Source organism: Dipodomys ordii, unplaced genomic scaffold (assembly GCF_000151885.1).
Source record: "Dipodomys ordii isolate 6190 unplaced genomic scaffold, Dord_2.0 Scaffold12, whole genome shotgun sequence".
In the NCBI taxonomy this organism is placed as follows: domain Eukaryota; kingdom Metazoa; phylum Chordata; class Mammalia; order Rodentia; family Heteromyidae; genus Dipodomys; species Dipodomys ordii.
Window position 1 is genome coordinate 10,655,969 of NW_012267228.1, and position 16,423 is coordinate 10,672,391.

Here is a 16,423-nt window from a genome sequence, read left to right on the forward strand (position 1 = left end):
TCTGGCTATGTAGCGGATACAGGGGCAGAAAGTTTAAGAGTGCTATCTTAAAAATAAAAATAAAGCCGGGTGCCTGTGGCTCATGCTTGTAATCCTAGCTACTCAGGAGGCTGAGATCTGAGGATTGCGGTTCAAAGCCAGCCCGGGCAAGAAAGCTTGTGAAACTCTTATCTCCAATAAACTACCACAAAACCGGAAGTGGCACTGTAGCTCAAGTGGTAGAGCACTAGCCTTGAGCTGAAGAGCTGAGGGAGAGCGCTCAGGTCCAGAGTTCAAGCCCCACAACTGACAAAAAGTAAATAAATAAATAAAAATAAAAAGGTAAGCCATTAGATTACATGTAATTCACAATTATAGGTATTCTGCCTTTTCCTTCCTTCCTTCCTTCCTTCCTTCCTTCCTTCCTTCCTTCCTTCCTTCCTTCCTTCCTTCCTCTCTCTCTCTCTTTCTTTCTCTCTCTCTTTCTTTCTTTCTTTTTTTCTTTCTTTCCTTCTTTCTTTCTTGAGTGTGTGCCAGATCTGGGGCTTGAATTCAGGGCCTGAAAGTTGTCCCTGGGCTTTTGGTGGTTAACTGGAGATAAGAGTCTCAGGGGCAGAGTTTCCTGCCTGGACTGGCTTCAAGACCTGATCCTCATATCCCAGCCTCTTGAATAGCTAGGATTACAGGGGTGAGCCACTGGTGCCAGCCTAGTATTCTGTATTTTTAACCTGTGCCTTTTGTTTTGACTTAAGACAGGCTTTTTTGTGTGTTGTTGTTGTTGTTCTTGAATCCAAAATGCTTTTTGTGGAGTAGCAAACTATTTGAAAATTTTCTTTTTAGCCCTGTACCTAAGATTAATTGGAGAAGGAGTGATGGAATGCCATTTCCCAATAAAATTAAATTGAGGAAGTTCAATGGTGTGCTTGAAATCCCCAATTTCCAACAGGAAGATGCAGGTTCCTACGAATGTATTGCTGAGAATTCAAGAGGAAAAAATGTGGCCAGGGGGCGCCTCACTTACTATGGTGAGCATTTGCTTTGGACAAGTTGGACTTGCAGATTTGACCCCTCTGTTAAGTGCTGTTTATTGGAGGCTAGGAGATTACATCATCATCTTAATATTTAACTTCATTGTTCCGAATTTTATTCTTATTTTGTTAAATAGGGATAAACATTTATTACAGAAGAAAGTCAATATAAAGAAATGTTTGGAAATATGTGTCTTATTTAAAAAAAGATTTAATTAATTGATTTAGTTCTTTATTTCATTCCATATTACAAATATTGGAGCTTGGATTCAGAGCTTGGGCACTGTCCCTTAGCTTTTTCACTCAATGTTCGTTCTCTACAGCATAAGCCACATCTCAACTGCTGGCTTTTTGCTTGGTCTCACTGACTGTCCTGCCTGGGTTGGATTCGACTCCTCAGATCTCAGCCTTCTGAGTGCTTAGTATTACAGGAGTGAACCAACTGCATATGGCTTAAAATGATTTCAATGATAGTGAAATACTATATTTCATTAAGAATTAACTTTGAGGCTGGGAATGTGGCTTACTGGTAGAGTGCTTGTCTAGCATGCATGAAGTCCTAGGTTCAATTCCTCAGTACCACATAAACAGAAAAAGCCAGAAGTGGTGCTGTGGCACTAACCTTGAGCACAGACAGGCTCAAGAACAGTACCCTGACCCTGAGTTCAAGCACCAGATCAGCCAAAAAAAAATCTTTGATACATTTAAGTACATAGAGAGAAAGATCTGTTTTCTATCTTCCCTCTGTTCTAGAAAAGGTGATTTTTTCTTTGTTATTTTTATTAAAAAGAAAAATGTAGTAGGAAAAATAATGATCACTTTATTATTCAAACCAGATAAACTCAGGATCTTAGTGAGTAAATCAGTATAGTTCTATCACTTCCAATAAATGCATCTGTACTCTGCCTTTAATTTATAATCACATTTATTTTATGTGCTTTTGGTAAGGAAAAATAATAATATTACCTTTATTTGGAGTCTGCTTTTAGGAAAATTAAATTATCTTTTTCTTGTCAAAATCTTTTCTGTAGTTCCTTTTATGTAGAGAAAAGGAAACCACAGGTTTTTGATGAATTACAAAGTCTCACTATATGATTTTAAAACATAAATCTGTAAAATATATGAAAATGTAAGCTCAGTGAATATATATTTTAGTCTAATCATTAGTAACATTATAGAACTTCTGGGAATTTGCAAATTTTGTAAAAAAAATTGCATTATAGAATGTGTATTTTAGAAACTGGAAATGAAATTGTTTGCAATATAAACTTGTATAGTATACATAAATGTTGTTGGGAAGTGTTAAACTCGATGTCTGCAAATAATTCCCTTTGTCAGTATTAATACTTGTGATATTGCTAAGATTCCAATATCTGAAAGGAATAAGATGGAGGCATGGTTTAGCAGCGCAAATTCTTCTTTCTTCTATTTCTCCCTTTCTGATAAAGGGTTGTTCATGGAAATAAGACCGTGTCCTATGATTATAGAGGGCTGTTGGTTTGGGGAATGATTTGGAAAAGGTGGTAGTGATTGGAGGAAGCAAAAACTCATTCCATGTGGCTGAATGTCTCTGTGATGTACAAAGCACCCACCTTTTCTCAAAGCCTGGCTTAACTCTTTCTTTCTGAGCATCAGCTCCTGGATCACTTCCACCAGGGTCAAAAGTGACCATTAGGAGAAAAACACATGATGTTCCAATTCTTGTAATGTTTCAGTCGAATGCTGCATCCCTGCATGAATAACAGATAGTTGTGTGCATTGTATGGTGAGAAGGACAAAATGAAATTGATGTTTAAATATCTTATCATGCCATTGGTCACTTCCTTTGGGGTTTGCTTTGTATTTTCTTTCTTTGTTCTGCCCTAATCTATCCTTTTCCTTTCTGTGCATATCAATTTCCTTTGTAGTCACAAATTGGCTACTCAAAGTGGCCAGCACATCAATTATTACTCATCATTGTTTTCTTCAATATATCTAGTAATTTCCTGCTGGATTTACATGTTCCCATATAAACTAATCACTGGTGAAGAGCAATTGTGTTTGATAGTTGAAATACCTCCCTTTGGGATAGGGTATAAAATTGAATTTCCCTATTTTATGGAGAGTATGAGGTGATAGGAAAAAATGAGAAATTTGATTTATTTAAATAAAAGAAGAAATTAATGTTCAATCAATAACTACAGCATCTGCTGTAGAGATTTTATTGAATTAGTCCATTTTGTGTATAATATGTTTTATACCTAAGAAATAAATTAGATCCAGGAACCAGGGGCTCATACCTAAAATCATAGCAACTTAGGAAGTTGAGATCTGAGGATCAGAGGCAGCTAAGACAGCAAAGTTCATGAGATTCTTATCTTCAATTAATCACCAAAACACCAGAAGTAGAGATGTAATCTAAGTGGCAATGCCATCCTTAAATAAAGAAAGCTAAGGGACAGCACCCAGACTCTGAGTTCAAGCCCCAGAACTAGCGTGCGTGCACACACACACACACACACACACACACACACACACACACACACACTAGGAATTAATGACAGTTTTATGAAAGTCACTGTACAATTCTAGGTAAAATTTATCATATTCAATCTATTATACATAGTTTCTTTTTTTTTGGTTGTGAAGTATGATTATCAAGACTGGTGGCACACTCCTGTAATCCCCGCTACACAGGAGACAGAGCAGGTGAACCTTCAATTCAAGGCCAGTCCTTACAAAGTTAGCAAGACCGTATCTTAGGAATAAAATTCAAACAAAAGGGCTAAAGTTGTAGCTGAAGTATAGAGAGATTGCTTAGAATGTATAAGGTCCTGTACCCAAGCAACAATATTGCACACACACACACACACACACACACACACCACAAACCAGAAGGGATAAATAAATATGACCTAAGTATGGAAATAATTATGAAACACCTTACAGTACATAATTTAGTAACCAAAGATAGAAAAATATAAAATAAAAAGTTTTCTAAGTGGTATGATAGAAATTTGGATCTTATATAGTGTAGAAAATCACAATGTGGCAGTTTTACTGTCAGTATTGGCTTAGCCCAGCAAATGATTCATTCATTTGTAGAAGAAGGATACAGTAAGGGCAGCTCAGGGAAATCTTTGCTACCAAGTCAAGTGTCAATCACAGGCTCTTGTGTATGTCTATTTGCAGTCTCATTCTCTTTGCTGATCATTCTTCAAAGAGTAAAATGCCTTTTAATATAAAGTGAGAGGAGTGATATGAAGCTGTAGGGTGTCTCATACTGTGCCAGTAGTTTATACAAAAAACAAAAGAGGGGAAAATGTAGACCTGGACACTTTCAGTTAAAGCTAAAGAGCTATAGTTATATTTCAATACCATTTACAAAAAGGCAATTTTATGAGATGGAAATGGAAAGACAAATCTTCCCATGGTTGCAATTAAATAGAAATAGATAAACCATGTCACCATATGGAGAATGCAAATGCGAATCTGGGAGTACACATTACATGCATAATGCAATGTGAAACCAGTACAGCATCTCGCCTCCCAGTTTTGGATCTAAAACACAAGCTGAGACTTGGCTAAATACACTGTGTATATCAAGTAGATTTCATTGGAAGTGGTGACTTGCCTTCATCTGCAAAAAGAATTTTCCAAATACCCTGTAAAACATAAGTGAAAATGATTAATCTACTTGATCCAGCTGATTTGCATACATAATTTGAAGTTGCATGAACTACTCTTTTTCCTGATTAAAAAAAATTGTGTGATCCAAATTAAAACAATTTATCTGTCTTTCACTGCTTTCATTTTTAATTCACTTGGAGCTTTAACATGCTTACTGTTTCTATTTAGTAAAGCATTACTTCCTACCTTAAGGAAGCATGTTTAACTGAGCTGTAGAACATTCAGTCCTATGGATGTTAGCATTGACTTCATCATTAAAACCAATGTCTGCTATCATTCACTACTTAATTTGACATCAATTGTGATAATATGATTCAAAAACACATTTAGGAAAGGTGAGTGAGTAAAATCATAATAATGAATATGCATATGCAAAACTAAAACCAGGTAAATTGAGGGAATGGGCAGGATTGAGAGAAATGTGGTTGAAAGATCAGACTGACATTGATCAAGATGCATTGTACATATAAACTGCTATGTTGAATAGAAATCCCTTTGCACAACTACTTAAAGATAATAATAAGTTAAAGGAAAAATAATAAAAAGACAATCTTTTGTACCTGCATCGCTAGGTATTAACAGACAAGTGAAAAATGTAAAATAGTGCTGAGAATTTTAAAAACAGAACACATAACCAATATAACTTAGGAAATGACAGATTGCAACAGCCGTCCTCAACCATACAAGTGTTTCAGGCATCCACTTAGTGATTTATATATAATTTTACTCTACACTGTCTGTAGTCTGTTACTCATAGTTTCATATTTATTTTTACTTATCTGGGTAAACTATTTGCTTTTTATTTGCTACATGATATTTTTTTCTTTTCCATCACAGCAAAGCCTCATTGGGTTCAACTTATAAAAGATGTGGAAATCGCTGTGGAGGACAATCTTTACTGGGAATGTCGTGCAAGTGGAAAGCCCAAGCCCTCCTACAGGTGGTTGAAAAATGGAGAAGCCCTAGTACTAGAGGTAAGGGGATGTGTTGTGTCAGCCCAGGTTCTCTCTACGTGCTTTGCGTTGAGTGAATGATCTGTCCTGTTCCTAATACAAAGGTAAACTGCTGCTTGAACCATTTACTGCATTTGCATCCGAGACATGGTATGGGTGGAAATAATATAAAAAGCAATTCTAATGAGTTTTTTTTTAAATACAACAATTCATTGGGTCAAAGTGATTTTGTTAAGTTGCCTTATCAAACAACAAATTGGGTCTAGGTGGTTCTGTTAAGTTGATCTGGAAAAACAACATATTTTTCAAACAAATGTTTTGGTTTTTTATTGGCACTAGAGAAAGCTTTAATCAAATATTTGACAACTTCATATGCCATCTGGAAAATAAATGTATCTATCCATTAGTTACATTATTATCTCAATACCTGTTTTTTTTATCACTTTCCATCTTGACTACATAATTTTCCCATGTCAGTTTATGTTTATGTTTTGTTTTAGATTTCTATGCTTAGCCATTGATTGATACTTGCTAAATCCTAGGTAACTATGTACTTCTCATAACAGTTAATGTACTGAATTTATAATGTTTTCAGCTTATATGATTAAAAAACCAGTTGTAGTGCCAAGTTGTCCACTTGACAAGATGTAATCAGCCTTATAGTACATTTCTTTTTTTAGTACATTTCTTAATGTCTAAAAATTTAAGCCTAAGTGAAAACTGAAATCGCTTTCATATTTTTCCTCTTGCTTTTTTTGTATTGTATTTTACTCAAATACTTTGGGACTTGATGTTTATTTATATTTCCAAAGTGTCTTTCATATTTCAAAGAAGGAAAAGGTTAAATTTGAGGGCAGACTGCAGAATCCACTGAGGAACATGTAAAAGTCTGGGTCTGATGGAAGTAAGAGTCAGCAGTGTTCATTTTTTTCTTCTAAAATTTTGTTGGCATGTAGGAGAGAATACAAATAGAAAATGGTGCCCTTACAATATCAAACCTCAACGTGACTGATTCCGGCATGTTCCAGTGCATAGCAGAAAACAAACATGGTCTTGTCTATTCCAGTGCTGAGCTCAAAGTTGTTGGTAAGACTATTTTTTTCTCTCCTCATGTCATATATATACATATGTGTGTGTATGTATATGTATATATATAATCTTTAAGTAGTTGTGCTAAGAAGTTGCTATTTAACAAAGTTTATGAATACTATGCACCTTGATCAATGTCACCTCATTCAACATTCTCACCTGTTGTTTCCTTACCTACTCCTTTCCTCTTTCTTTCTAATTCTATAGGCTGTATGTTGAACTCTTGACTGGATTTCTTAAAACCTCAGTTGTTTCAAAAAATCAAAATACATACTTCTCATTTTAGATCGTTAGATTCAACATGATTAGTCAGGGTTTCTCATCAAGACATACATTTTCACAATTTCTAGGGAAAAGCAACAGTAATTGCCAGAACTGAGACCCAGAGATTGAAATAAATCACCAGAAAGGAAATCATGTTGGCATAACAAGTCCTTACCCATCTCCAGGACTGGGAACTAAGAGAATAACAATGGTCATGTCGACTTAAGAAAATAATCAATGAGGATGTTTTCTATTGCTGATCCTCAAAAGCAAATACCAAATTTTAATCAGTAATATTGAGCATATTGGAGTTTTAAATAACCAAGTTTCTGCTACTTGAGTTATTTTCTTCCTAACACTTTATATACAGGAAATGAGGGGAAATGTTGTCTCATGTTTAGAGCAGTTTTCCTGAAGGACACTGGAGTTGCAAATAAATGAAAGTCCACAGTACAAGAGAGTCAGGAGGACAGAGAAGAACAGGAAGAGAAAATTGACATAAGAGGGGAAAGACAGGGAGGGAAAGAAAGAAGGAGGAAAGGAGAAGAAGGAAGGAAGGAAGGGAGAGAGGGAGGGAGGGAGGGAGGGAAGGTGGGAGGGAGGGAAGGTGGGAGGGAGGAAGGAAAGAAGGAAATGAAGGACGGGAGGAAGGGAGGGAGGAAGGAAATGAGTAAGGGAGGAAGGAAAAGGAAGGAAGGAAGGAAGGAAATGTTATTTTTATGAATTCATATAATTAAGATAGACAAGTTGTTTTTCAGTATGACTTGATCCATGGCTCAAATATCAGCTTCCATATGGTATCAGGTTCCATATGGTGCTTCCCAAGATAACTGGGTTTATTATCACAGTTAATGCTGTGGGAGTAGGGATGACTTTCTCAGTTGCTCAAATGGGAACACAGTCCTGAATGTCACCTCTCCCATGTCGTTACCCATCATTGACTCATCATGTGACCAGAAAGGTACTAAGCTCTCGTTTGTTTAGCCTAGTAGTTTTCAACTGAAGACTGTTTTGCTCTCAGGTTATATTTGGAAATGTCTGGAGGTATTTTTGTTTGTTATAACTAAGGACTAAGAAAGGATGAGGATGCTTGTATGATGGGAGTAGAAGCTACTGAAGATCCTGTAGTGTGCAAGATAGCATCTTAGAACAAAGAATTATCCATCCTATAGTAAAGAACTATCCATCCTATAGTTAAAGAATCATGGTTTAATAAAATGGGTCTCATTCCTACTATCTAAAGGTTAGAAATAGCTTCTGTGTAAGAGAAAGACTAGCTCTTGTTATCCATGACTGAGAGGTAGGATATTATAAGAAAAGGAAGTGGGGATTCACACAAAATTTAAGCTGAAACAAATTGTACTCTTCTAATAAATTAACATAAGAAGCCCACAGGTTTATTTACCTATCCGGGGACACATTTCTACTCTATGTAATATGTAGTCTTGTGGGAAAAATATCAAAGATATAATAACATCTATTCAAATATTAACAGGTTTGCATTGTAGTAAAAATTACTTCTCCAAGATCTTGATTTGTATGGCAAACTCTAGCTAACCTGTGTCTCATCGTTATTTGGAAAGTTACCTATTATAATTCTCTGTAAGATGTACACCTGTCTGAACAATAAATGATAACTATGGGTATTTTCAATAAGACAGAGTAGTAGATATTTGGGGAAATGTACAAAGTTCTTAATTTTTTTCTACATGTGCAATAAATGGAAACATGATTCTCTGGTTAACATATTATTTCATTCAGTGGACACGTTATTTCATACCCTCAATGCATACATGTTACATAAGGATCGGCATCTGATACATGACTAGGAATATCACATCTTACACATGAGAGTATTTGTTTCACATTTTAACATGTACTGTAATATCCATTTTTATCTTTGTCTAGGTTAGAAGGGAAGTTTAACTATATCATGACTTTTATATTAGCACTTAATGAATTTGCATGAGTGAGAATATTGTCTCAATATTGAACCTTTATCCTACAACTCTTTAGGAGCCTTTGCCAAGTGCCCTTGCCTGACCTGTGCTTTAGAAGTTGACCAAAAGACCTATCCTATCCCGGTCTTTATGTTGCTTCTTAAAACTGCAGTATAAAATGATTTCCTTTAATAAACTCATGATCAAACTGCTTTAAATCTTTACAGTAAACATTAACAATTCCTATACAAAGTAATTATTTCAAGATTTAAAACTTGACCCCAAGCGCAATAGCACAAACTACTATTTCAGCATTGAAATTGTGTGCATGACCCACAGTGAATCAAATAAATCAAGCGTGAACATTTCCCTTGTCAAGCACAATTAAAAGAAATAGTATGCATTTGACTATTCAAGTGCAGGAAACTTTTTTTTAATCATCGAATTCTCCTTCAACTAGAATTCTCATCCTTTTCATTTTTGCTTCCTTTTCAGCCTCTGCTCCTGACTTTTCAAGAAACCCAATGAAGAAGTTGGTTCAGGTACAGGTGGGCAGCCTGGTGATCTTGGATTGTAAACCCAGAGCTTCCCCCAGGGCTCTCTCTTCCTGGAAGAAAGGAGACGCGATGGTACAGGAGCAGGAAAGGTATTCCATCATCCAAGAAGGGCTTTACTTTCTTCTCACATTAACTAAGGGTTGAAGAAGGTTTCCAGTATGAAATGCAACACTGTAATATCTCAGTGGAATGGAATGTGCTTTAAGAATCAAACCAGTAGTCATTCTATCTGTAATATTCATGTTAGTAAAAGGATTTTGAAGTCTGTAAATAGAGATATATCTACCCAGCTTCTCCCCTCTTAGAATGCTTTCTTAGAGAACTTTCTTCACCAGTCCTCTGGGAAGAGTCAGCCATAGTGAAAAAGGAATGAGAGACCCAGATGAAAGACACCATCCTAAGACAATGAAAAGAAAGAAAGTGATAACATGAGAAAATATGTCAAGAAAGTTGAACATTGTTACCCTGCACTGGAAAGGTTTATCAGTATTGGTACGTAGTTTAAACAAAAGCTTTCTTGTTATTATAATCATGTTGAAATGAAGGCACAGACAGGAATTTAGTATAGATTTTTAGCATAGATTTTTTTTCCAGATGTGAAACAATACAAGCCTATTACCCGTAGCCCTTAGGATAGGATGATCATGACTTTCAGGCCAGCCTAGGATATGAAGCAAGTTTTGGGTCCTCATGGGTTAAATGGAGAGAATCTGTCTCAAAATACAACAAAGGAAGCACAGATTCTGCATCCACACTGCTAGTGCTAAAATATTCCTTCTGCATTTTATTCACTTAGTGAAGTGACCTCATCTTTCTTGGCCACATTTCTATATTAATGGAGATGATGACAGTTTATGTACATTCTTGAGAAGGTAGTTATATAATGAAATAGATAAATATTCATTAAGTACCCTGATCAGTACCTAACGGGGAGTAATCATGTGTTTTGAGTACAATTATCATTTGCCAAATACTTATTTCCTGCTAGATATTATGCTAAGAGCTTTTGATAGCAGAGTAACATTAAAAGGTCCATCTGTTTACCCAGGACACCTGTGGTTGTATTAAATTAAATGGAAAAAGGTAAATGTAAAGGTTGATGATTAGTCACCTTTCAGACAGAGGGAAAACTCTGGATTATCTAGATGGGCTTTAAGTACTCACTCAGCTCCGCCCTTAAAACAGGAAGAGGATGCTGAGGATTGACCAGAGCAATGAAATCATCAATCAAGCAGCAAGAGAGATGCAAGCATGAAAGACATTGATGTGTACTTCTAGGCTTGCAAATGATGTACCACCGGCAAAGGGAATGTACATCGGTCCCATAACCTCTCAGAACAAGGTTCGGCCAACAGTGTAGAAGAGCACAAATGTGTCTGGAGACCCTCCTACCCAGGAAGGCATCTTTACGAATACTTTGATTTTAGTCCAGTGAGGTGCATGATGGACTTCTCACCTCTAGACCCGTAAGAGAACAAATTTACTGAGTTCAGGATATTACAGTTGTGAGAAGTATTACAGAAGTAATAGGAAAAAAAAACACAATTCTATCCAAACCACCTCCTTTAGCAATCTTCATAACACAGATGTTGAGGGCTTATGTGACTGTTCTCAATTCACAATTTCAGGATATGAATTCATATCTCTTTGACTCTTTCAAATCAACACTAAGATACCCAGGTGTTGGTGGCTAATGCTTGTCATCCTAGCTACTCAGGAGGCTGAGATCTGAGGATCGCAGTTCAAAGCCAGCCTAGGCAGGAAAGTCTGTGAGACTCTTATCTTCAATAAACTACCAGAAAACTGGAAGTGGCACTGTGACTCCAGTGGTAGAGTGCAAGCCTTGAGCTAAATAGCTGAGAGACAATGCCCAGGCTCAGAGTTCAAGCCCCACAACCAACAAAACAAAAAACAAATCAACACTAACTTTTCAAGCTACAGGAGCCCAGGATCCTAGAGATCTGAATCTTTGAAGTCACCGAGTCACAGTTATTACTTGGAGAAATGAGCAGAAAAAAAATCAAATAATAGAACTGTAGGCCAAGTTATGTAGATTAACTTTTCAAAATCACAGTTGGGTTTTAAACAACCAGGTTGAATAGCTTTCTGATTACAGGCCCAGAAGTATTTTCACATGCATTAGTTAGACCTAAACAATCTTTAGTTTCTCCATTATTTGATTAGTGACACCTTTATTCACAGACACATAAAAGAGGATGACGATGCAGAATTCTCCACTGAGTAGTTAAACACAATCTGCCAATGATAGGCCACTCAGGATAGATTTCTGGAACAGAAAGTTCATTAGTGACAGTAATATTTTGTAAACCAATTTGAACAAGTATAGATTTGGGATACACAGTGTTTTATTTTGAGTCTGCTAGAAGTTGCATCCTCCCATGTCACTACTGCCCTCATTGTATTACTTTATTTTAAATTAGTTTGGTTGCATAAATTAATTAGTGATTATTTCCTAAAGATCTCCAGATTTTATGCATTAATAAACCCACTTATCTTAAAAGTAGTACATATACTATATGGAAGAAGTTTTTAATCTTTATTTTTGAAATGGACAAATGATTAAGGGAATTAGCTATGGACCACACAAGAAGGGATATACTCCCAAATTAACAGCAGTGGCACCAAATAAAAACTACAAGTCTCATAATCAAAACAGGGACTTCTGTCCACTAATATATTGATGTCATTTGATTACATAATACCTCTAAGTCTAGTTTTCTTGTGTCTTGAGTAGAGACATTGCTTCTCTATCTTACTTACCTGTTGTAACATTTGCCATAGTGCCTCATGTTTGTAGATAAGCTGATCAGAAGAATTGAGATTATGCTACAAGGGAAAATATGGAACTTAGAGTGGCTGAATTCGTAGATGTTCTTTGTTTGTTTGTGAGGTATATGTGTTTGGTCTTTTGAAAGATAGATATCAAGGCTAGCTTGCCCCTGTCAGGGTGATAGGCCAGAGTTATAGGGTGCCAACTCAGTTCTGAACAAATGAACCAAGATGACTGCCTGAATTTTAATATCTCTAGGCAACTGCAAGTAGGCAGATAGACATAAGGACTTCCCCAACTTTTAATGAACTTCCCAGAAGTCCCAGATAACATTTTCCCTTATATATTACTATTGAAAGATTAGTTCCCTGGCTATGCTTTCTACCAAAACAGTCTACTTAGTGTAGATTTTTATTTACTTCCTCAATGGGAACATGTCCTGTGAAAACTTGAGTGTCCCAGTATCAGGACACTTGAGCAGTGTCCCCAGGTCATAAAACTTACTTCTCTGACACTTACAGGTATGTTGGATTCCCACACCGGCTATACATTTCTAATAGACCCCGTAGAGTTAATAAGGAAGTTTTTAGATGTGAATACAGATGTTGAGAAAAGGAAACAAATAAGGCCCGAAGTGCATCTTGCAGTACTCTTTCAAAGAGCTATGGTTTAGATTTTTGGCTTTAACTTTTTGGACAGCAAAAACACTGAAGAGCCACATCCCTGGTGCTCGGGGAGAGGACTGCTAGAAGCAATTATGGAACAAGTTGTGGATTTGAATCTTCTCCAAGTTCATGGGAAATCAGAGCAGGTTACAGCCATCACTTGGCAATGCAAATCCTGTATCTTTCCCTCTTGACTTGGTCTGCCAGCGTCAGCCAAATCTGCAAAACACATTAAATGGTAGATTTACTGTGGTGGTTTGGTTGTAAACTGCTTGAACTTATAAATGCAGATTCAGATCTCACTGGGGAAAGCAAATGAATTTATTGATGCATTTGAAAATAAGAAGGAAGATAAGATTTTGCTGCAGTATATATAAGATTTGAAATTTACTTGATTGTTTAGTTCATTCATCATTTTGGTTAGGGTATTTGGATTTGTTAGTGACTAAGTAACTTCTGCTAAATAGGAAGGCTTTCTCCAGCATAATATAGGGGCTCTTGATAACAAGTAAATTCACTTAATACTGAGAATTGAACCCATGGCTTCATGCATACTGGGTAAGTGCTTTATCTTCGCCCACAGATATATTTGGATTAAGCAAGTATTCCACCGTTCAGTGAGGCCAAAAAAGCCCCAAAGATTAAATGTTTTAAGGAATTGCATAAAAATGGTAAATATATGTACTGTGTAAATCATACAATACATTTGAATAATTACAATCTACCTGTTTTGTAAGTTTTTATATCAGCATTGGAATTATAAATCAGCCATGATAATTGGATCTGAGTCAGTGAGACAGCTAAATTACTGAATTGTTTTGAAGAAATGAAGGTTGTTTCTTTCAAGAATGGAGAGCATTTTTCAGGCAAGGTTACAAATGGATTGCTGCCCAACAGAGACTGTGGGAAAGCTGCTATTCATAGATAACAGTGTTTTTAAGTGCAAATACTGATTCTTTAGCTCTTAGAATTGTTGGTTTTTGTTCATTTTAAAATACTTTGAATACCTGCTATGTACCAGGTACTCAGGTAATTGTCTGTCCTATTGCTTTTCATAATATACAGGACGTATATGACTGGAAAACTCAGTTAACAAGGTACAGGATATTCGAGGATTTTATGAGAAGGCTCCATCTCCCAATTAGGGATCTGAGCAATCTTTCTAGGGAATAGAAATTCTATAGCAAAACTTGAAAGCTGCCAGAGGTTGATTAACAAGAGGTGCTGCAGGCAGAAGAAGCAGTATGAGCAAAGTACAGCAGCAAGACATGAAAAGGGTATTGTCTTAGTCTGTTCATACTACTGTAACAAAATGCCTTAGGCTAAGTTGTTTATAAATCATAGAAATTTGTTGCAGAGTGCCAGTGGGTTCCATATTCAATTGAGGTTCATGCTGCCATCCATAAATGGTACCTGCTTACCACATTCTTCTATGGTAGAAGGGTCAATGCAGCTCTGTCAAGCTCTTTTATAAAGGTACTCATCTCACCCATAAAAGTGGTACCCACAGGACTGAATCTCTTCCCCAAAGCCTATTCCACTTACTACCAGCCCAATGGGGAAAAGATTTCAATAGGTATTTTGGATAGATATATTCAGACTATGGCAAGTATCTGAGTAACTGATTGTTTAGCACATTCCTGGTGCAGAGTGCCATAGGAGAGGAAGATGCAGAGAGACAGGATTGCAGAAGCACGCTAGGGTCTTATTGCTGATGACCTTGTAAACCAGATTAAGGAGTTTAGCCTCTATTGCATGGACACTGAGAAACAACAGAGGAAAAAAAATTCAGAGTAACATTGTTACAGAACCAAATTTATGTCTAAAGAAGAAGACTATGTTAATAGTGGACGAATGAAAGACAAGAGCCCCAATCCACCAATTTGAATAAGAGTATCATACAGCCAGAGTAGGAGAGATGTAATGAAAAGGGAATCAATGTCTTGAAGGGTTGAAAAGCCCTGAAATTAACAAGACCTAATGGTTGATAAGATTCATGATTTGCAGAAAGGTAAATATCAGAGATGAGCACCAATTCCTAGCCTGGGCTTCTGTGAATATGAAAGACCTGAAGTAATGAGAAAATATCACAAATGGCAGGACTATAGGAAGATTTATTGAGTCCCATTTGGAATGGGATGAGTGTGAAGCACTTATTGAAAAGCCAGCTGACGGTGTGTCTACATACACATGCATATGTCTTCGGAGGTAACTTGTGTGAATTTGGTATTTAAGAGACTGGCCTGGGATGACTGAGGCTTCACAAATGTGCAGATCATATCTATCTTGAAGTAGTGGATTTAGGCATGCAGGATATCATTAATCTGTACAGGGTATCTTTCTTTAAAGATCATGGACACTCATAAGTTAAAGTGACATTTGGTAATTGATTTATTAAGTAAGGGTCTATTTAAGTTTCTCGGTGCTCAACTATCTCAAATTTCAAAATCACAAACATGAAATGTTAAATAAAGATTTTTTGTTCAGTTTTGGTTTAGTATCACCCATTATTTGGTAAAGATATTTTGCTTTTCTATACATTTTTTTCTTTTTGCAGGAAGCAGTTTCAAATAAATGTCATGCCCTTTTGAGAATCCAATATTATTTTACCAGGTGTTTGTGTCGTTGAGCTGTTTCATTCATTCCTTTAAACCCATGTGTTTTCACACACTAAAAAAGGACAAATTAAAATTGGATCTCTTGTCTACTTTAAGCAAAATAAAATGGAAAAAGGCCATTGAGAATATGAGCAGGAATGGTTTATGTGAAGAAATAGCCAGTCATCTTACTTTAGAGAATATGTAGCTTTGCTCTATCACTTAATGGTACTTAAAATGCATTAGCCAATTATTTTTAAAAATGAGGGCTTTCATTGGAATGGTATTGCTTATAACAGTAAATATTTTATTGCAATTGCCTCAGTTTAAAAGGAAGTCAAAGAATGGCCCATTACTTCTAATTAAACACATTAAAATTGTTTTGAATGTGTTAGGCAGCATTTAATACGGTAGAAATTTAAGTGCTTTCTAAAGAAAAAAATAGTATTTTTTCCAAAAACATGAGTAGTCATATGCCTTTTTTTGCATGTAGTCAGAATCTGGCTTTAAAAATCAGTGATCATTATTTACCATATGATTCCATGTCATTGACAGTCCTGGAAAATGTTCAGATTTAGGGATAGGAAACTATGTCTGCTAATTGCTGAAGGCTGGAAATGAGTATCCGGGTCATCTTTGGGGTATAGGGGGGAGCGTTGGGTGAATATTTTAACTTTGGATGGTGAGGGTTCTCATTTGTCTGTGTTCCTTTGTTCTGTATTCCATAAGGGTGAAATATATTCTCTATAGAGAGATTATACTTTAAATGAAATTTACATACAATTCATATTTTTTTCATCCTACCTCCATGAAGAATTTTTTGTTAGAGATTAAAGCTCAGGAAATGCTCACAAACACTGGTCGCTTTTTTGCATTTGAGTGATTGAGCGA

The 16,423-nt window shown here is 36.2% G+C and overlaps 1 protein-coding gene across 1 annotated transcript in view; it reads left to right on the forward strand.

Annotated features, from left to right (window-relative positions):
- The window catches only part of Cntn3 (contactin 3 (plasmacytoma associated)), a 221,423-nt gene that overhangs the window by 136,905 nt on the left and 68,095 nt on the right, over positions 1-16,423 (forward strand). Inside the window, exons 7-10 of the mRNA XM_013010411.1 lie at positions 820-1,004; positions 5,514-5,650; positions 6,586-6,715; positions 9,418-9,568. Coding sequence (XP_012865865.1) covers positions 820-1,004; positions 5,514-5,650; positions 6,586-6,715; positions 9,418-9,568 — 603 coding nt within the window. The remainder of the gene's footprint in view (positions 1-819; positions 1,005-5,513; positions 5,651-6,585; positions 6,716-9,417; positions 9,569-16,423) is intronic.